Source organism: Synchiropus splendidus, chromosome 10, assembly GCF_027744825.2.
Source record: "Synchiropus splendidus isolate RoL2022-P1 chromosome 10, RoL_Sspl_1.0, whole genome shotgun sequence".
NCBI classification, from domain to species: domain Eukaryota; kingdom Metazoa; phylum Chordata; class Actinopteri; order Syngnathiformes; family Callionymidae; genus Synchiropus; species Synchiropus splendidus.
The window spans coordinates 10605352-10625576 of record NC_071343.1 but is presented as its reverse complement, the minus strand read 5'-3'; the positions used below and the strand labels follow the sequence as shown (position 1 = coordinate 10625576).

Below are 20225 nucleotides of genomic sequence, written 5' to 3'. Positions count from 1 at the left end.
TATGAGGCTCTCGCCCACGATCTTGCTTCATTTTGGGATTTCATAGGGAGCACCTGGAAACAGAGGATTCCCTGGTGCCGATGGGATGCTTGGACCAAAGGTACAGTTCAGCAATGGAATCATGTTCACTGTGAGAACTGCCTTCATGAAAAACCTTGGTTGTCATCACTTCTTCTAGGGTGCTCAAGGAGATCGTGGAATAGCAGGCCCACCAGGGCCAAAAGGCTCGCCCGGAGATCCCGGCCGCACAGGAGAATCTGGTCTTCCAGGCGCAAGAGTAAGATCTGGATTAGTCATTGGTGCATTAGCCACAGTCAGAAGCATAAAGTTGCTCTGGGTTTCTCAATCGGCAGGCATTGCTGTTTGTATTGTTCTACCGTAGTCTGTTTTAGAAAACTGGCTCAGTCCTCCACTCAAGGCTCAACTCAACTCATAGAGTTTTCTGTAAAAAGAATCAGGCTGACAGGAGATGTTGCAGGATTTATCCAAGTTACCATTGTATCTAGACTGGAGATGATAACGGAGCTAAAATACAAGTCTTTCTCAGGGTGAGTGTCAGAGGTAGATGTTCAATCAATAGATGTTCACCAATAAGAGTTTTGACCGCTCTTCATCGCAGTTTATTTCTTGAAACCCACTTTTTAAAACGTAAAATTGTACTTCTCTCTTTCACACCATTCATTCTAGATCTACCTTTTTTGTGACCCTATTCTTTAAGGTGCTCAACATTTGAAAGACTTTAGACCTCGGGTCCCAATGTCTCTCTTAAGTCTCGTCCTTGTCTTCACAGGGTCTCACTGGAACCCCTGGAGTCCAGGGAGCAGAGGGAAAGCCAGGCCCACTGGTAAGTGGTATTTAAACCTGAGATGCTGTTGCAATATTCTTTAAGACTGAACCTGTTACTCCTGTAGGGAGCACCTGGAGAGGATGGTCGCCCCGGTCCTGCAGGTTCCCTCGGCAACAGAGGACCCGCTGGAACCATGGGAGTTCCAGGTCCCAAGGGGTTCAACGTGAGGCTCAGCGAAACCAAGTCACCATTCTAACTCTCTTATTGTCTTCTAACTGCAATGATTTGCGCCTACAGGGAGACCCAGGAAAGACAGGTGAACAAGGCTCTGCTGGAGTGCCCGGTCAAAGGGTGGGTACAGAACAGAGCGAGGAGTAATCTCGTAAAGTTGAAGCTATTTATATTGATTTACCTTCTTCAGGGTCCACCTGGCAAAGACGGAGAGGTTGGACCAGCTGGACCACCTGGGCCACCAGTAAGTCCATTTTCATCTTCTGCAATATGTGCTGTTTTCATTCTCATTATTTCAAACTGACAGCTTTTTTTCTTCTGTAGGGTGTTGCAGGTGATAGAGGAGAACAAGGGCCCCCAGGTCTGAATGGATTCCAGGTGTGTGTCAAAATGAGATATGAAAAGTGTCAAGAAAAAAGATGGAAATGTAAAAAACAATGTAATAAAAATGGTTGGATGGGAAATATTTCTATTAAATTGACAGAAAAAATAAAAAATAAATATTCAACAGCAATAAAAACTGAGGTGATTTTTTATGGTAAATCATCTTAAATATATTCATTTTCCTTGCGTAAGTTCAGATATATTTTTGAGTTCCAATGGTTTTATTCATATTTATATTATTTGTAAAATAATAATAATAATAAAAAAATCATTATTTATCGACCAAGATCGTAAAGCAATTTGACTGCGGTCATCGAAGTTGAGAAACGAAATTTGAGTTCAATTTTGAAAACGATGAATGTGTTTGTCGTAAATGAGTTGATGTTTCCCCCAAGTATTTCAGAGATTTGCCCATTGCTGAGTCGGATAGTCACTTGTGGTTTCTGGGTTTAGGGCCTGCCTGGGAACCAAGGTCCTCCTGGCGAACCTGGAAAACCAGGAGACCAAGTAAGTACAGAAGCACCATTTCATTCACATCAACGGCAAGTTCCCCAACCAAATGTGTTTTCTTTCTTCAGGGTATTCCTGGTGAAAATGGTGCTGTGGGTCAAATCGGACCGAGGGTACGTGAACAAGCTTCCTGGTCCAGCTGGAAATACACACACGGCGCTGACTGTTTCCACTTGTTGACAGGGTGAGCGTGGCATCCCTGGAGAAAGAGGAGACCTGGGTTCAACTGGTCTGCAGGGTCCAAAGGGTATTCCCGGTGCTCCTGGTCCAGACGGGCCAAAGGTGAGTGGACCAGACTAGTTCTGCAAATGATTCTGTTACTGATGCCAGACCAGCGTCTCAAAGATTGACTTGAAGATGTCAACGGGAGACAGCACTGAAGATAACAAGCTACTTTTTTAGTGAAGAATCACAAGAAAAGTGCCTCTCAGAGATCAACAACAAATACAAAGATGAATGACTGTGTGATCCAACATCGTATTATATCCATTAGATATCATTTGTCGCTCAGTAAATAATGGTGAGCACAGTCTTGGCACTTTCAACATCACAATACTTTTTCCGATCCACTCCAGCTTCATGTGTCGTCTCTTAACTTGCGCACCAAGGATCATTTCAATAAAATCCAAAACCACAACCACCTAAATCTGCTGATGCAGGAGAACACTTCATTTTCTATAGTAAAAAGCAGGAGAATGGTGAGAAACCAACACTCACCAAACTCAAAGTCGATGAAATTCATCAAGATTTTTTTTAAGATTTCAAACGCTATATATATATATATATATATATATATATATATATATATATATATACACTTTGTCAGTATATATATATATATATATATATATATATATATATATATATATATATATATATATATACATATATATATATATATATATATATATATATATATATATATATATATATATATATATATATATATATATATATATATATATATATATATATATTCTGGTTGTTGTTGAAAATGAATAGTTGTCAAGAAAGTTCTATTGCTTTCTGAGAGTGTTCCTTATGTTGAACTTTTTTCTCACCAATCCAGGGAAACCCCGGTCCCACAGGCGCGCTCGGTGATGTCGGTCCACCAGGTCTTCAGGGCATGCCCGGGGAGAGGGGAATCTCTGGACCTCCGGGGCCCAAGGGTGACAGAGTGAGTTAGTGATTTGGTTTGACGTTTTTTTTTGTCACATCACAATCCAGTTTTCTGCACAATATATCCATGTGAATAAATGCTTTTGCATTGCGTAGGGGTCGATCGGTGAGAAAGGTTCAGAGGGAACTCCAGGAAATGATGGCGCAAGGGTGAGCGGCAGCAGCCATGTTTACATTTAAACCTAGAGCTGGAAACTTGTCTCTGCATGTTCACATGCAAAGGAATAAACCCCAACCATATTTCTTTGTTCTGAACAGGGTGCGCCTGGCCCCATCGGCCCATTAGGACCTGCAGGACCCAGCGGTGAAAAGGTACAGACCTTCATTCCAAACAGTTTCCCCTTTTGGTCCTCAGTCTAGTTGAGGGCTGAGGTGGATGATGTTGTTCTCTTCTCAAACTGTTGTGCTTTCATTTTAAATGTCATTTTTATGACTGATTTTCTTTTAGTCTTTTAAAGGATTGTATAAATTATGCTTTTCTTATTTCAGTCTTCTTGTTTTGGAAGTACATTCAAACATTATAGTTCAGCTCTGCAGCTAATCATATAATCTCAGAATTCTTGTTTCTTAAAGTTCTTTCTGAAGAAGGTTTTCATGAGACATTGTTCAGGCTTGTTCCTAGTACAACAATTTGGATTTCTTCCTATAGTTGCTTCTTCCTCACTCAATCTCTTTTGTCAGACTTTCCTTCAAAACCAGTTATTTTAACCCTGACTGCCTTCTTCATTTCCTTTCACACCTTTTTCTCTGTTATTTCGATAACACACACACATATATATATATATATATATATATATATATATATATGTATAATGTAAGAGGTTCTTCCTTTCCACGCTTCTCTGTTGCCAAGTCCATTTGTCACATCCTTCTTTTTGGTTTTTTTTACATAACTAGGATAATAAATATGATTTCTAACAATAATAAGGCCATGTTATATAACCGTAATACAAGGCATTTTCAATGTATTAGAGAAGACTGAAATAAACATTCATTCATTCCATCATATATAATATGCTGCCTGGATGTGGTTGTAGGGAGAACCAGGACCCAAAGGCCCAGCTGGACCTCCAGGATCCAGAGGGATGCCCGTGAGTAGAACCCCCAGTACTCAAGGAGCAACTACCGAAGATGTGTGTTTGTTGAACACTGAACCCCTTCCCTGCAGGGGTCCCGAGGCGACCCAGGTCCGATTGGTGCTGTTGGCTTCGTTGGACCTCCGGTGGGACACCACTACCGACCAGTTGAAAGTCTCCACATACCAAGCATCAAGCTTCAACCTCTTTATCTGATTGACAGGGCCCTGATGGACAACCTGGAGTCAAGGGAGAGACAGGAGAGCCAGGACAGAAAGGAGATGCTGGATCAGCCGGACCTCAAGGCTTGGCTGGAGCTCATGGTCCTCCCGTAAGTGCACGTCTGAGAAGTGTTGTGTCATTAGAAGGCCTGCTCTCATGGAGATTATGTTTGCAGGGACCAATTGGAGTTGCAGGACTGAAGGGAGGAAGAGGAACTCAGGGCGCTCCGGTAAGAAAAGTGTAGAAGGACTGTTTAAGGGCTTATTTCAATCCAAGTATCTAAACATGTATTGACTTTTTTCTAACCAGGGACCTACTGGTTTCCCTGGATCTGCTGGAAGAGTGGGACCACCAGGCCCAACAGTGAGTACTGTAGGGTTATCTGGAGTCAGTACTTTCTGTCATGTGCTGACCTCTCTGTTGTCCAAAGACACGTATCATGTCACATGCTGTGACTGACAGCCTTCCACATGCCTCTCAAAAAATGTGCATGTTCATCATGAAGAACTATGTATGTGGGTGTACAAAGACAGTTGGAGAAACAAAGTTGTTAGAAATGTTTTAGTGGTTTGGAAAAAACAAAGCAAAGGACACTAAATTTGCCTTGAATACAATTTTAGTTCAGCCGGCTTCCTGTTTAAAATGAACGGCCTGGTTGTATGTCTACCCAAAAAATAAATAACAATTTCTTCCAGGGTCCAAATGGTGAACCTGGACCATTGGGACTTCCTGGAAAAGAGGGTCCACGAGGTCTCCGTGGAGATCATGGTTCCCCTGGAAGACAAGGCGAGAGAGGACCAGCAGGACCGCCAGGAAGTGCAGGAGACAAAGGAGACTCTGGAGAAGACGGCCCGACGGTTGTGTCTGCTTTTCAAAATGTTTTGTTGAGTCTCACAAAGATTCATTTGGGATTTTCCTGTTCATAGGGTCCTGATGGTCCTCCAGGTCCAGCTGGAACTACTGGTCAGAGGGGAATTGTTGGTCTTCCTGGGCAGAGAGGCGAGCGTGGAATGCCGGGTCTTCCCGGGCCGGCGGTCGGTGTCAGCATGCACCTAAGTGAAGTTGAAACAAATGTGTTTTAAACATTTGTCTTTCTTGATTAGGGACCGCCAGGAAAAGTAGGATCACCCGGAACAGCTGGAGATAAAGGGCCTCCTGGTCCTGTTGGTTCTCCCGGTGCTAACGGACCTCGCGGTGACCCTGGTCCCGATGTAAGCTTTCGAAAATCCTTTGGGTTAATCACTCTGTTTTGCTTTGGATTGGTGAAAAACTCAAATGGTTTTCTGCAGGGTCAGCAAGGTTCAGATGGACCCCCGGGCAAAGAAGGCCTTCTGGGACAAAGAGTGAGTGATGCGGCAAAGGCGTGAAGTGACCCATGAGGTGCAGGACTAACAAGTGCTTCACTCTCCAGGGTGACAGAGGAGACCCTGGTCCAGAGGGATTGGCAGGTACTCAGGGACTTCCAGGGCCCCCAGGTCCAGTCGGAGCTCCAGGAATCGCGGGGAGACAAGGAGATGCTGTAAGTCTTGCCAGGACTGTCTTTCCTGAACATCTGCTGGTCTGTCGGCGGGATGCATGAATGTCTGAGGAGATTTGAACGTTCAGCCAGAACAGATGATTGGATCCTTGCGGGCATGTTGTCTCAGCTCAGAATTCAGAGCGCAGAGCTGATGTCTGGCTGCTACAGTCCTTGGCTCCAGGCTTTTCCTAAAAAACTCTGTACAATTGCAGGGCTCCAGAGGACCAGTGGGCCCGCCAGGTTCAGCCGGGAAGAGAGGACTAGTGGTAAGTGCTGACTCAAAGTCCTTCCTCCAACGCTCAACTGATCAAATGAAAATATTTGGAAAAAAAACTTGTGCGACAGGGACCTCAAGGACCAAGAGGAGATAAAGGTGACTTGGGTGATCATGGAGAAAGAGGCCAGAAGGGACACAGAGGGTTCACAGGTCTGCAGGGACTTCCTGGACCTCCAGTGAGTACATCACATTCACCCCGTTGAAACACTTCAATGGGAAGTAACTGATATTGTATTTGATGATGGTTTTGCATCATGACTCATGCTAAATTGACTGCTATATTTTGCAGTAATATACAGTACATGAAAATGTGTTGAGTACACATAAAGGAAGCAAAGAATATGCAGCAACGTATTTAACATGTATAATGCCTACATTTACATTAAATGTTACTATGAGTGATAGGGCCAGGAAATGCAAATACACAAGTAGTTATTGTGACCATTTGTTTTTGTACAAATATGATATGAACATTTGCCTGTATTAGGGTACAAGGGGCGAGCAAGGAGCTTCTGGCATCGTCGGTCCCAACGGCCAGAGGGTAAATATGCCAGTTTTTAAAAATTAAAAAAATAAAATTCTACAACTTAACAATTATTAACATCGTCGGCATATACAATTGAATCCAGGGACCGCCAGGGCCTATTGGACCACCTGGAAAGGAGGGATACAGCGGGCTGCCGGGGCCAATGGGACCCCCTGGTACTCGTGGAATCAGTGGCGAAATCGGTCCAGAGGTATAAAATCATCGCTGTAATTCAGTATTAACACAAATACTGGGTGGTAAGTGTCTGATATGGCTGGACGTTCATTCTGGTTTTTTTTTTTATGAAACAGGGCCCTCCTGGAGAGCCTGGACCCCCAGGACCTCCAGGTCCACCAGGACCCCCAACAGCAGCAGTTGACGACCTGTTCGCCGGACCCGACGACTACGACTTCGGCCCGCCTCCTCCACCAGAGTTCAATGAAGACGAGGCCTCCCCCAACAACAACAACACCGCCACCATCGTCCCAGTGGACCCGGGCGTCCAGGCCACCCTGAAGGCTCTCAGCAGCCAGCTGGAAAGCATGAAGAGTCCTGACGGCACCAGGAAGCACCCTGCCAGGACCTGCGACGACCTGAAGAGGTGCTACCCATCAAAGAAGAGCGGTGAGGACGATAGTCATGCACCATGCAGAGAACTTCCAGGGTTCATATGGTCATAAAGTAAGATAAAGTTGGCATTCAAGTCATCGCCATAGTTGTTGCGTCGGAGTCACATTTTCAGCACCGCCATGGAGAGCGCCCAATAGTTCTGGTTATTTTCTTACCATGGATCATTTTCGGTAGATAAGTCGCCACACTAGAAAACATTGTGGATGGTTCTATATGAAGATGTGTATCGCTACCCTCCATAGTTAGAGTTGTGCTAGCAAAAGTCCTGGGAATGTGGTGGCAGACGGGTACAAACATTTTGCGTTCCACAGGTGAATACTGGGTGGATCCAAACCAAGGAAGTGCCGAGGACGCCATCAAGGTTCACTGCAACATGGACACAGGAGAGACCTGCATCTCAGCCAACCCCTCCAACGTTCCCCGTAAAGCTTGGTGGAGCGCCTCCAGGAACAAGCCTGTGTGGTTCGGAGCTGACATCAACAGAGGAACTCACGTGAGTGCCGACTGGTTGTTTGATATAATACAATTTACGCATGTCAAGAAGGAACACAAGTAAAAAAAGGACCTTGGAGAAACACCATTAACAGACGCTGTTGTTCTCTAGTTTACTTACGGCAACAAGGAGCAGCCCGCCAACTCTGTTGCAGTCCAGATGACTTTCATCCGCCTGCTGTCCAAGGAAGCCTCTCAGTCAATCACCTACCACTGCAAGAACTCAGTGGGCTACAAGGACGAGAAGACGGGCAACTTGAAGAAAGCCGTGATCCTCAAAGCCTCCAACGACCTGGATCTTAAAGCCGAAGGAAACAACCGCTTCAGATACACAGTGGTGGAGGACTCCTGCTCGGTAAGTTCTCATCGAACCGGACCAGACTCTCTACCCGACACGTGAACGGTAGTTGTCAAGGCTGGAGAACTTTTTCTTGAATTTGATGAGCTATAGTTCTGGCTAGCTTGTCAGGCCTTTCCTCATGTTCAGAGCCCACTAGATGGCACTCAACGCTCTGAATTCTTCGGATCTGTACCCCGATTTCAATGAAACCTCACACCTTAAACAGAGAGCGCCACCCATTGAGCTTTGAAAATAAGGACACTGTTACATGTAGTTCATTCTGTAGTTCAGTCCGCTTCAACTCAGCTACAACTTTGTAGCAGTCGCTTGGTTGCTTGACATAAAAGTGCAGACTCAGTTGACTCAGCTCGGCTGCACAGACTTGGTGAGGATTCCAGCACCAATAGTTTTCTCACTGTTATGGCATGTTAATAATTCATATTTGGATTGTATCTACTGGCAGCCATCATGTTTTAACACTGCATATTTTAAATGTGATTTTCAAATTTTTCTTTTTCTTTTTATGGTCCTGGAATCTAGAATCATCAGTTTTAATTTCACATGTTTATTTATTTATTTTTTGTTCTAATTTCACTGTTCATAACAGTTCCAATTAATAATACTCCATACCAGTAATTTATTTGTTTTTCACAAGCAAATTCAGTGACTGAAAGAAAAGCTGATTCCTTCATTCTTGAGTGAATTTTCTGGTACTGTTTGGCGCATTGACCAAGCAACTCTGTTCTTGTTTTTTTTCCAGCAAGCGAACGGGAACTGGGGCAAGACAGTGTTTGAGTACAGGACACAGAAAACAGCCAGACTTCCCATTGTGGATCTTGCACCCGTGGACATTGGCGGCCCAAACCAAGAGTTCGGCATCGACATCGGGCCGGTGTGTTTCTTATAAATGAATCTAAAGAATGAAAGTTAAGGTCAGCGGTGAAGCCTCAGGAATCCTGGGACTGTTGAACTGACAGCTGACGAGATTCAGCCGCCTTGTACATACGAGCACCGAGGACTTTTCTGGACCACCGCCCGGATATTTATTGTGCCTTTCGACTTTAACCACCAATGTTTGGAATCAAGCCAAAATCAAGCGACAAATCACAATCATTCCTCTCACCTCCTAACGTCCATTATGCTGAATATTCAAGTTCTTAAATCCCCAGAACTGCTGTGTTAAAGTGAAACACCATTTTATGAATATATTTCACCCCAAACTTACGACCCTTGAATGAGCTCTCGTGTTGTGTAAGACTTTTTAAACTGCGATATGTTAGTAAAGAAATAAATAAAAAAAAAAGTGGTGCTATTGAGAGATGTGAAGCGTTCGGTCATGTCGGAATTTGGAACATCGGGATTTGGGGTTTCTTCTGTGTTAGCTACCTCCACTCCATGACGACGTGTAACTTTCTCGCAGGTTCTTCTCTCTTTGTAAGTCGTCCCGGCGACACAGACCCAATAAAGAGCTTTCTGTCCACGACGGAGAGACGTGGTTTGAGTCGTGTGTGTGGTGATTCGTACTTGTTTTTGCCGGCTTCCAGCGCAAGTCTCGATGCATGTGGTTTCCCCCGCAACATATTCTATTTTTATGACTTTAAGTGAGGCGGCTGTTTGCTTTGTATCTCTTGCTCTGCAACAAATTAAACAAACTGCTTGTTAATCCCCCTCAAGCTCGTGTCATATTAATTCAGGTTCAGCTTGCAGGTTCTTTATGCTTTTTAAATTTGCTTATATTTATTTTATATCCGACACTTGAGTTTGAGCCAAAATATGTCGCTTCAATTATAATTTTGCCGCAGTTGTAATGAGTTTTGTTCACTTTTTATTCCAAAGAAAAAGTCCTCGGCGTTAATAACTTAATTTTGGTTGGAAGTGGAAATATATCTTCAAAATCTTTGTTTATCCATCACCTAAAAAGTACTTGAACGCGCATAAGTATCACAATTGTTATATGTCAACTTTTGGTTCAGGAATTATCGATATTGATTTACTGTATATTAAAATGTTAAAACAAAAACAAATGAATAAAAATCACTTAAGTTAATGAAGTATATTTATCTTTATATTCTACTTTAATACAAATACTTTAGGCATTTAGCCAATATTTGTAGAACTTAATCTCGTCACAATATTGCATTCTTTTTAATATATTTTAGTTTTATACTTTGATGTGTCCTTACTTCTGATCTTTGTTCAGTGTTTCTTTTTAACACTCAATATTCACATTATTTCTGCAGTCAAATTGAACATATATAACTATGAAGATGAATGAATTGTGGCTTCACTTTGAAGAACTTTATATATATTTTTTTTCTATTACGTTTAAGAAACCTCTTTTTTCTATCTTTATTTTCACATGGCAAACGTATCTTGACATTTTGTGAAAATTTCCTTACAGATTTCATTCGATACAATGATTTTTTTTTTTTCATTAAAAGTTCGCCATTGCCCTTCTATCTTTGCTCGGTTGTCTTGTTTTTGTCTTTATTTTCCACCACAACATTTCTGCACTCATCTTCACTGCAGAATCATGGACTGCCATGTGACAAGACTTGAAGACAAACAAGGTTTTCAGGGGTAGATGAGGTGTCATGAAACAGTTTTGCAGGGTTAAAAACTTTCAGCGGCCACTTGATGGCGCTGTTGGTTTAGAAATGATGTGTTGCTTCATTGAATTAGTTTAGACAGTGTCATCTGGTGGCCTCTGAAAATCAAGACACTGTTTCACAAAACCTCTTCAACCCTTCAGTATTGTGTCATGAAGCCTCATCAACCCATCACTAGACCGAGCTCTGCGTGCCTCAGCCAACAGTTGCCTCATATTGTTCAGGTTTGATATTGAATCTATATTGAATATATCATGAATTAACTCTCCATGCTGATCTTGGTGGATCATAACACTGGTGAGCTACATTTCGAAGCTGTGTTTGAAGCGTTTGAAGAGGTGGAGGAGGCAGTGTCACAGTTTGGAGGATGCTTGACTGCAGAGGCCTGTTCTGGTTGAAGCAGTTCCAGCTGCAGTGTTACACCTGTCGCTCATCGAGGTTCTCCACGTGGCGCTGTCCTCACTTGCACTCGCCAAGTCAGTACAAACTATAAAGCTAGGAGCCCAGTTAGTTAGAGTTTGTCAAATAGATAAACAATAACTGGGACGTATCCCTTACTTTGACCTTCTTTCTCCAATATCTCAATGGAATTTTCAGTTTCCCACCCACCTTTTCAAAACTTCAACTACAGTAGGAAAATGTGGAGCATCCTGGTTCTCTCTCCCACCTATGAAGCGGAGGGATCCTGTCTCTGTGCTGAGGATGGCAGCACCATTCATCGATCCTTATAAGACACGCCCCTGATCCTCCTTCCAGTCTCCAGTGTCACATCTCCTCTTAAACACTTCTTCTTCATGGAGCTTGTGAGGAATAAGAAGCGGATTTACAGGTTTTGAAAGGCTTTCTTTAATAAGCAACCAAAGGTAAAATGAATGCCAGAGTGTTCGGGGTGGAGTTTCTCTGCCCCAAAAAGTGCCTTCAGGTGCATTAAAAAAAAGAAGTAAAAATATACTGTTATGGCAGAGACAACATTAAAAGAACACACGTTTGTTAAAAAGCAATTTAGTAAAACAGGCGAGCGGTTACAGACTCATGCCAGCTCATACAAACAGGAATGTGTCGACGGATGGAAAGTACCGTATTTACAGCGCTCGTCTTCTGTGCAAGTACCCCAAACTAGTCCTTCCAGTACTGTTCATACAAAAATAGTTCTATTTCTTTTGGATCTAAAGTGGATCAACCTTAAAATATCCAAATCGTTTAACATCAGGAAATGACATCAAGACAGCGGGAGTGAGTTCTGGCACTTCTGAGTCCAAGAATCAGAGACAAAAGTGGATCCAGGATCAGCAGCGACTGTCCAAGGGGTCCAAAGAGAAGACGGTGCCCTCGAGTGTTAGTCCCATTTTGAACCCCTCCTGGAGAGAAGGCAGAGAGGACAGCAAGGTGAGTGAGTGACACAGTGTGTGACCGATCTTCAACACGGTGGATGGAAAAACAACACTGGAAGAGTGAAGTCAAAAGTTGCAGTTACAGTTCTGGGCAGCAATGGGACTCTGACACTGTTCACGCCACTACTAAAAGGTCATCCATTATTGAATTGACCAAAAAAAAATCTGTGAGGGTTTGTAGAATTTTAAATAAGAATTGTAAAGACATACACATGCATTCAAAAGAAAGTTGGGTCACGGAGTTCACAGGAATCTGTCATAACTACATATACAAAAAATATTATTTTATTGAAGTGACGAAATATAAAACAAAATGTACAAAAAAAAAGCAAAAGTATGACATACATAATACATCTTGTATTAAAGTAATTATTAGAATAAAAATGCAATAATATGAGAGTAATTAACACAATATATAAAATATTTGTTTAAAAGTTTGCAACCTCTCCAAAATAAAACAGCAAAAAAACACACTCAACACTGCCATCTTTTGATCACTGATGGAATTATACAGGTCATGGTGGACCGTAGAATGTTGCCAGGATTAGATGCGTCTGCGTTTTTCCATCCAGAATGACATCACATCAGACATGACACCATTTGCTTCAGTCCACATCATGACATTTAAACACCGGCACCAGGTGAGAGAAAATCATCTTCCGTACAAACTGGACGAAGATGTTTTCACCATCACGTTACTATGGCAACATGCAACAGCTGGAGACAGACACAGAGAGCAGCAGATACAAACCATCTCTGACGCTGCGAGAGAAACGAGAGAGAGGATTGAAGTGTTAGTGAGTCGGGCGCTGGGTTTACAGCGCCTCCTTGTGGCAAAGCTCGAGCAACACCAGCGAACGACACATGCGTGACAAAAATTGCTCAGCATTCGGATCATCTCTGAGGCAAACCAGCTGTATGGAGACCTGAAACTAGCTCAGTTATCTAGTGAGACAGTGAAAGTTTATCATTTTTCAGCTGCAGTTGATCAGTTTTGGGACTCATCTGTCATGTCAGCTGATCTCAATAGGTCATAATGGGTGCTCAGCAGGGTTGTTAGTCAGGGAGGTGCATGACACATACAAGTTAAGATGTATAATACGGTAGCTCAGCTAAAAGAACATGGACACTATTTAAACCATACCATTTGAATAAAAATCACACACACACACACACTGAAAATTCATATCAGAAAATTACGCTGAAAAAAATAGCAGGGGAAAATTAAAAACTTGAGAAACATTGCTTTATATTCATATAAAACCTCAGGCCTTCCCCAAAAACTAAGCCCTGAACAGTGTCAGCTTCAGTATTGCAAGGTGGATAAAACAGTGTCCTCATTTTAATAAGCCACTAGATGGCGCTCTTGGTTTGGAAGTGATGTGAGGTTTCACTGAACTTGTTGTTCAAGTCAGACAGTGCCATCTGGTGGCCTCAGGAAATCGGGACACTGACTCATGAAGCCGACATCTACCACTATTGTCAGGTAATCCCACGGAGCAGAGCACGACTGATGGATGCACTGTTTCCTGTAGCAATGGAGCACAAACCTGCATCTCATCCAGCTGAGACTGAATATCTGGCGGGAAGTCGGCAGCTCCGCAGGTGAACGGATCAAACGGTTCCGCTCCGAACAAATCTTTCCCTGCAAGCAAGGCATCACACATGAACAATGAGCTTCCAAACAACATGAAAATCATCTAGTAGCTTCAAAGGAGCCGTCTCAGTTAAGGAGATTAAGACTGTTGTTTGATGCCGGTTCAAGCCACGTGACCTCAGACGTGATCTACTCTGAGTCTCCGTGAGATCACAGAGGACTTCTCCAGAGACAGACATATAAAGAAAATAAAGAATAAATACATCAATAACGGAAAGGGGAGAACTGCCACAACACTAAAGTCAAAGAAGGCGATATGAAGGAAAAACAAAGCCAAAAAAGAAAGTGCAAAAAGCACAGCACTTGGACGTAATGACAAAATTAAATAAAAATATTATAGAATTCAGAAAAAACATTGCACAACATATCGAGAGTAAAAACAGTTGTAATTTGATGGGGAATGTATTTATATTAAACATGTATGAGAATAAAATGAAACAGATAAACTGGAAATAAATAAAGAAGTTAATCTTTAAATCAATTTTTAAAAAGTCTCAGACAGAAATAAACAGCAATACTTTCATAAAGTAGCAAAGACACAAACAAATGTAGAGAGAATTATCAGACCACAAGTTGAACCCCCCCAAAAAAACTTTTTCAGCAGCAAGAGCTGAATAAAAACACAGACTCACTGATGTCAGGTGGCAGGGAGGTCGGGGGAGGGGGTGGACAGCCATTGCTGGCGACCATCGGCACCAGAGGCGTCACAGGTGAGAAGGGAACCATGTCGAAAATATCTGTGGACTGAGGCTTCATGGAGATGCTACCGGCCTGCGGAGAGAGAGGGTGTCTACGGTGAGGAGAAGAGAGCAAGCTGAGCAGAAGACCAGAGAGAGAGAGCAGGGGTTACACGAGGTCGCGGGATGCTGCAGCCCTCGGAGGGTTTAGAAGAAAGGAAAGCAGGTTTGGCAGGAGGAGGCGTTAGTAGGCCGGCCGACAGGTTGGACTCCGGCGAGCTCATGGGGGTGAGTGTGACCGAGGAGATCTCCAGGCAGGAGAGAGACTGGAGGCTGTGGCACCAGAAGAGAGAGGAAGGTCTCTGCAGCATGTAGGCTTCATTAGAAGAGGTAATGTGGAGCGGCTGAGGACAGACGGAGACCAGCGGAGGTTAGTCAGACAGGAGGGAGGCCCAGCCGCTGGGAAGATCAGGGCGGCCATTAGGACGAAAACATATATACGGAAATAGTGTCAGGACAAGATGGATTTCGGATAAAAACCGGAAAAAAACTGAGAAAAAATTTGTTTAATATTAACTCATTATTATTTATTGTAGCTTTTTTAAATTGAAATTTCAATTATGAGGGACACAATTTAAACAATGTAAAGGCTTCAAATCGATTTTAAAATATCACAAACTGAAGTAAAATCATAAAACAATACTGCTTCCAGGGGGAAAATAATTTCATGAATAATATATAAATCAATAATGTCATATGAATAGAACAATATGAAAATGAACTACATCAATGGAAAATTATAATAAACTTATGCATAACATCAGGTACATACTGAGAATTCTCCGCTTTCAGATGCCTGTACAAAGTTGCTTAGAGATGTTTTGAACGTTTTTTCCTTTTACAGTTTGATATTAATGATAATAAACCAGTGTAATAAATCAGTACACTGTACAGTTCCTGTAGCAAAGGAAAAATGTGCTTCGACTATGGCATGCCAGGAGGGTCAGAATTAAATATCAAAGAAGGGATTGCATTAACAGAAAACAAAGTCGAAAATGATTTCAAAATATGTTAAAATGGACATAAATATACCCATTTATTAGCATCTAAGGACATAAATACACAGAAATGTGAACTGTTTAATGTCTTTTCCAGAGGGGGCGGGGTTTAATGCCAACCCAGTCCCAGTTGAGTAACTGACAGGATGAAAACAAGGAGGAGGGAATAGATGAGAAGGAAACAGACACGTGTACTTATTAATAATTTAACTTATTAATATTCACATTTCTGCCTGTATTTATGGTGCATATATTTAATTATGTCACTCGTGCCATCCAATGTATTTGACTTTCTAGTAGCAGCCAGCGATTGGAGAGTGTCAGTCGCAGCCGTGCAGACAGAAAACAGCGTTTGTGTTTGGGAAGTGAGGTGTGCTCGACTCACCGGTGGCTCATGAGCGATCATCAGTTGTTCTTCCAGATTTTGAAGTTGCATCTTCAATTCAGAGTTCTCTGTCTCCAGCTCTTGGATCTAGCAGGAAACAGCCACTGTGAACAGAAGGCTCTAAAAGTGTGCCGGTTCAATTCCTCATGAGGACCAGTCAGACAGAAGTAAAACCCCGGAACATTCAATATAGATGGAGTCGCAGCAATGAGGGAAGAGAAATGAGCACAATCACGGCGCGATATTCAAGGGTTAAACCCATTTTGTATCGAGCAGAAAACTGGCTCCATTAAAGCTCCGGTCCATCAACATCTAAATATTTAATTTGCTGTGGCTCAATTATTCTGGCCAAATTGCTTTCAAACCATCGAGGGAAAACCAGAAGTACTGGAATGGAACAAGGAGAGGTTCAGCAGTACTCGCTTCTGAAGTCCCCCGATCTGTTTCCTGGTCTCCACGTCTTTCCCTCCGGACTCCAGGAACTTCTTATAGGCCAGGTCGAAGGCCTGCCCGATGGTGAGGGTGATCTCTTCAGCCTGCAGGGGGAGGTCAACACCTTACGTAAGTGCAAGAACTAAAGGCAAGGACCAGCTTATGCAGCCAAGATCAAAGGTCCCTGAAGCTTAGTAAAGATAAGCAAATCATTGCACAAGGAATCGTGAGGCTGGATTACGTGTTCCTTCTCAGATACGGACAAGTATAGTACAAGCTTCATTCTCCCACCCAGAGGTCAAGTGCGAACAAACTGAGACGTCCCAATTTTCAGAGGACACTTGTCTCAGATATGACATGAGGTTTCATTGAATTTGTTGCTCAAGTCCAAACATTTGGAGGAAGACAGTGCCATCTGGTGGCCACTGAAAATCAGGACGCTGTTTCACTTCAATACTGTGTCATGAAAACCTCATCGACCCATCAACACTACAGCACACAACTGGCTCATGAGACTACATCTGCTGTCAGACCCCCAGGTCTGGACTGTAGCACGCTGCAGTTCTTCCAAACGGAGGTCTCTAGTGGTCCTTGTGAATGAATTTAAAATCATCAATCTACACACACGTATCTCATTGAATATTTTTAGAAGGTCTCATTCCATAGACAGTTTCAACATGACATAACGTGTGTGACATTCTTAGAAAGTAATCTCCTCTTGCAGTCAGGCAACGTGGTAACCGACATGCTAGCTGTTAGCTTCAGAAACAGGTAACCGACATGACAGCCTTTAGCTTCAGCGACGTGGTAACCAACATGCTAGCTGTTAGCTTTGTAAACGTGATAACCGACATGCCAGCTGTTAGCTTCGGCAAGGTGCTAACTGATATGCTAGCTGTTAGTTTCAACAACGTGGTAACCAACATGCTGGCTGTAAGCTTCGAAAACATGGTAACCGACATGCTAGCCTTTAGCTTCGGCGATGTGGTAACCAACATGAAAGCTGTTAGTTTCGACAACATTGTAACTGACATGCTAACTCTTAGCTTTGGAAACGTAATAACCTACATGCTAGCTGTTAGTTTCAACAACGTTGTAACCGATATGCTAGCTGTTAGCTATGGCACTGTGGTAACCAACAAGCTAGCTGTTAGCTGCGGCAACGTGGTAACCGACATGCAGACCCACGCAGTGACGATAATTCCTACAAATGAAAAATGCTGTCACTTGACACCTGTGATCCCTAGTTTCGTGATACGCAGTAAGTAGGTCCACTAGAAAAGGTTGACGATTTCTGTATACCGTCATAGCAATTGCGGAGGAATACAAAACATCAATGACCAACAATGACAAACAAACTCAGTGACCATCCGACACATCCGTGCCTCCACTGCAGTGGCCGAGCATGAGACACAGCAACTTAGGATGCGGTCCAGACTTGCGGCCACATCCAGATGTGCTGTGAGTCCGAGGGTAACACGTACACACTTCTCGCTGTCAAACACGTAGCACAGGTGCTTGTTGGACTCGGAGTCTTTGCAGATGAAAGTGAATATCCTCTTGTCGGTCTTGTCGTCCGCGCAGAAGGAAATCCTGTGTAGCTGACAGTTGTGCTGAACATCCTGGAGAACAAACACACACCATCAGGTGTTAACCCACACACCCCTCGCCCAGACCACACTGGACTCACTTTTGTTTTGGGGTCGAGGATTTTCACTCCGTAAATGGAAATCTGAAGCTCAACTTTGGGAATCTTCTGCCCCTCCGACTTCTTGATGTGTCTCTGGAACTGTTGGACAAAGAATCTGATCAATGTCCGGAACAGAAAAGCTTGATCAGTTAGTCGAGGACTGTAATATTGAATGCAACTGCAAACACCCACTGGTACATTAATAAAACAAAAAGGAACAGGGGAAATAGATTCAACAAGTAACCTTGAGCTTCCGAACGGCATCCTTGACAACTTCGGTGCCTTTCGGAGCTTCCACTTCTGTGTTCCCGAGGAACTGCGGGGAGAAGGAAACATCAGCCCGAAACATGGAGGCAACACGCTGATCCAGCCACAGCGTGAAGAACCCTTGAACTGTTTGTTCTCATACAACATCAGGACAGCAGAGGGAGTCCGAACCCAAGCTGCCAACCTCTAATCTAGCAGCAGTCAACCTTGGCGACACACACGCTGAACACCCCGCTGCCTCCGGGGCTTAATGTGTTACCTCCACACTCAGTCATGGTGGTGAGGAGGCCGAAGCAGGTGCCAACCTGCACATCAGGAGGTGAGAGGAGGCTCAAGGACAAAATCACAGCTCTTCAAACCTCAGCTCCAAATGTTTGGGGGGGAAAAGAACAGAGGGTGCAATTGCTAAAAAGCTTTAATGGAAGTAAATTATTTCCTTATCTTTATCCATCTGGAAGGGTGTTTTGTTGACCAATCGCAGTCAAATATTCACCACAGTGACTTTTTTTTTTTGCTTTGATTTCAACCGGGTCACAGTGAGGCGTGTCGCCGATAGGGGGCGTGCTGCAGCCCAATGCAGAAATCCCACAAAGCTGCAGGTTATTGGAAACTCACTCAGGCAGAAAACCCAACTTATTTAAATATTAATGGCGAGGTGTCGGAGCTCTTTTGCAATCATTTACTGACAGCTCGAGCGAGCATGTGAGCCATAAACCAAACAGAGGCAGGAAGTCCTTCACTTTCTCAATAGACACGGGGGCCGTGACAGACTCCAGTGACTGAAGTTCTGATGCGCCTGCAGGAGCCCCTGTTGTGGAATTTGGGTCGCGTATAAATTACTAGCTTGTTTATATTGCTTTCGTCCGATAACAACCAAGACATGATGAATTCCCAGATGCACATATGCTGTTTCTGCAAATTAGCGGAAACTTGTTTTGCCGGAATTTGAAGTATGAAAGTGAAAAATGCAAATCAGACTCAGCAGAGAAGTCGACCCATGTTTTGTTTATGGATTGAACTTTGGATAAATATGTACATTATTTGCATAGTAAAGGGTGTATCGACTACACAACAGGAGGGGACGTGCGGTTGTGTTTTATTTAAAGACATTTCCTCATCGCACATCCGGACCGACATTATAAACAAGATAAGAAGAACTTCCCACCAAAATACAACAAGAATGATGATGGAGTTTCATGCAGTTTTCATTTGACTGTTCGGGGTGTGTGACTTCCCGAAGAGACATGTGAAGGTGTCTTGGTTAATGAACTGTGGTCCTAGTTAGTCTCAGAACACGTCTGAGTACTTCATCTCTGGCCACTTCTGGCCTGTAACACATTGGTGGCATCACAAGATACTTCACTCTCCTACTACGACTACCATTGTACTGCAGAACAGATCCAACACAGCCATGCTCCTTTAACAAAAAATCATGTTAAAATGCATTACTCTCTGTATACGTTAATGGAGGTTAGCACATTTCTGTGGTGTTTCACACTGTAATGTTGATCGATCCAAATTTTTAATCTCAATAAATTGCACTAAAGCTGAGTTAATTCACAATGAATCATAATTTAATCACATATTTTGGATCTGTCCTAAATGTAACTTGAAGGAAGATTTTGGCTGTGTCCCATGTCTCACCCTAACACTCGGTTTTGACCCTAACACTAGATTTTTTTTCGTGTTCACATGTAAGTGTCGCGTGTCCCAATACTCCTAAGACTGAGGGCACTCGCCGTTCACCACTTGAATTGATCCCTTCAAACTGAGGGAGCTCTGGAGCAGACTTGAAACCAAGTGGGAATATGAAGTAGGATAGATTTCCAGGATACCAAAGTACTTTATTTGAAAACAATGTTGTACAGGACAACAGGGACATTTTC

At 43.1% G+C, this 20225-nt stretch overlaps 2 protein-coding genes across 8 annotated transcripts in view; one reads left to right on the top strand and one right to left on the bottom strand.

Moving 5' to 3' along the window:
* The window catches only part of col5a2a (collagen, type V, alpha 2a), a 37465-nt gene extending 26925 nt beyond the window's left edge, over positions 1 to 10540 (top strand). Inside the window, exons 23-53 of the mRNA XM_053877501.1 lie at positions 47 to 100; positions 179 to 277; positions 791 to 844; positions 912 to 1010; positions 1085 to 1138; positions 1209 to 1262; positions 1343 to 1396; positions 1856 to 1909; positions 1981 to 2025; positions 2096 to 2194; positions 2982 to 3089; positions 3188 to 3241; positions 3350 to 3403; positions 4129 to 4182; positions 4260 to 4313; positions 4391 to 4498; positions 4565 to 4618; positions 4699 to 4752; positions 5085 to 5246; positions 5316 to 5423; positions 5493 to 5600; positions 5679 to 5732; positions 5801 to 5908; positions 6121 to 6174; positions 6254 to 6361; positions 6673 to 6726; positions 6815 to 6922; positions 7023 to 7335; positions 7653 to 7834; positions 7946 to 8188; positions 8934 to 10540. Coding sequence (XP_053733476.1) covers positions 47 to 100; positions 179 to 277; positions 791 to 844; positions 912 to 1010; positions 1085 to 1138; positions 1209 to 1262; positions 1343 to 1396; positions 1856 to 1909; positions 1981 to 2025; positions 2096 to 2194; positions 2982 to 3089; positions 3188 to 3241; positions 3350 to 3403; positions 4129 to 4182; positions 4260 to 4313; positions 4391 to 4498; positions 4565 to 4618; positions 4699 to 4752; positions 5085 to 5246; positions 5316 to 5423; positions 5493 to 5600; positions 5679 to 5732; positions 5801 to 5908; positions 6121 to 6174; positions 6254 to 6361; positions 6673 to 6726; positions 6815 to 6922; positions 7023 to 7335; positions 7653 to 7834; positions 7946 to 8188; positions 8934 to 9080 — 2955 coding nt within the window. The 3' untranslated portion in view covers positions 9081 to 10540. The remainder of the gene's footprint in view (positions 1 to 46; positions 101 to 178; positions 278 to 790; positions 845 to 911; positions 1011 to 1084; positions 1139 to 1208; positions 1263 to 1342; positions 1397 to 1855; positions 1910 to 1980; positions 2026 to 2095; positions 2195 to 2981; positions 3090 to 3187; positions 3242 to 3349; positions 3404 to 4128; positions 4183 to 4259; positions 4314 to 4390; positions 4499 to 4564; positions 4619 to 4698; positions 4753 to 5084; positions 5247 to 5315; positions 5424 to 5492; positions 5601 to 5678; positions 5733 to 5800; positions 5909 to 6120; positions 6175 to 6253; positions 6362 to 6672; positions 6727 to 6814; positions 6923 to 7022; positions 7336 to 7652; positions 7835 to 7945; positions 8189 to 8933) is intronic.
* Positions 10541 to 11614: 1074 nt separating this feature from the next.
* Positions 11615 to 20225, bottom strand: part of gulp1a (GULP PTB domain containing engulfment adaptor 1a) — a 77595-nt gene continuing 68984 nt past the window's right edge. For 5 of the 7 annotated variants that reach the window (XM_053876899.1, XM_053876900.1, XM_053876901.1 and 2 more), the window contains 9 exons: positions 18317 to 18388; positions 18073 to 18171; positions 17867 to 18004; positions 16370 to 16486; positions 15951 to 16037; positions 14681 to 14911; positions 14463 to 14601; positions 13724 to 13818; positions 11615 to 12140 (listed from right to left, as the gene is read on the bottom strand). In XM_053876899.1, coding sequence (XP_053732874.1) covers positions 12069 to 12140; positions 13724 to 13818; positions 14463 to 14601; positions 14681 to 14911; positions 15951 to 16037; positions 16370 to 16486; positions 17867 to 18004; positions 18073 to 18171; positions 18317 to 18388 — 1050 coding nt within the window. In that variant the 3' untranslated portion in view covers positions 11615 to 12068. Of the gene's footprint in view, positions 12141 to 12160; positions 12936 to 13723; positions 13819 to 14462; positions 14602 to 14680; positions 14912 to 15950; positions 16038 to 16369; positions 16487 to 17866; positions 18005 to 18072; positions 18172 to 18316; positions 18389 to 20225 lie in introns of those variants that run through there. The other 2 variants (XM_053876904.1, XM_053876905.1) reach the window with 2 other exon arrangements.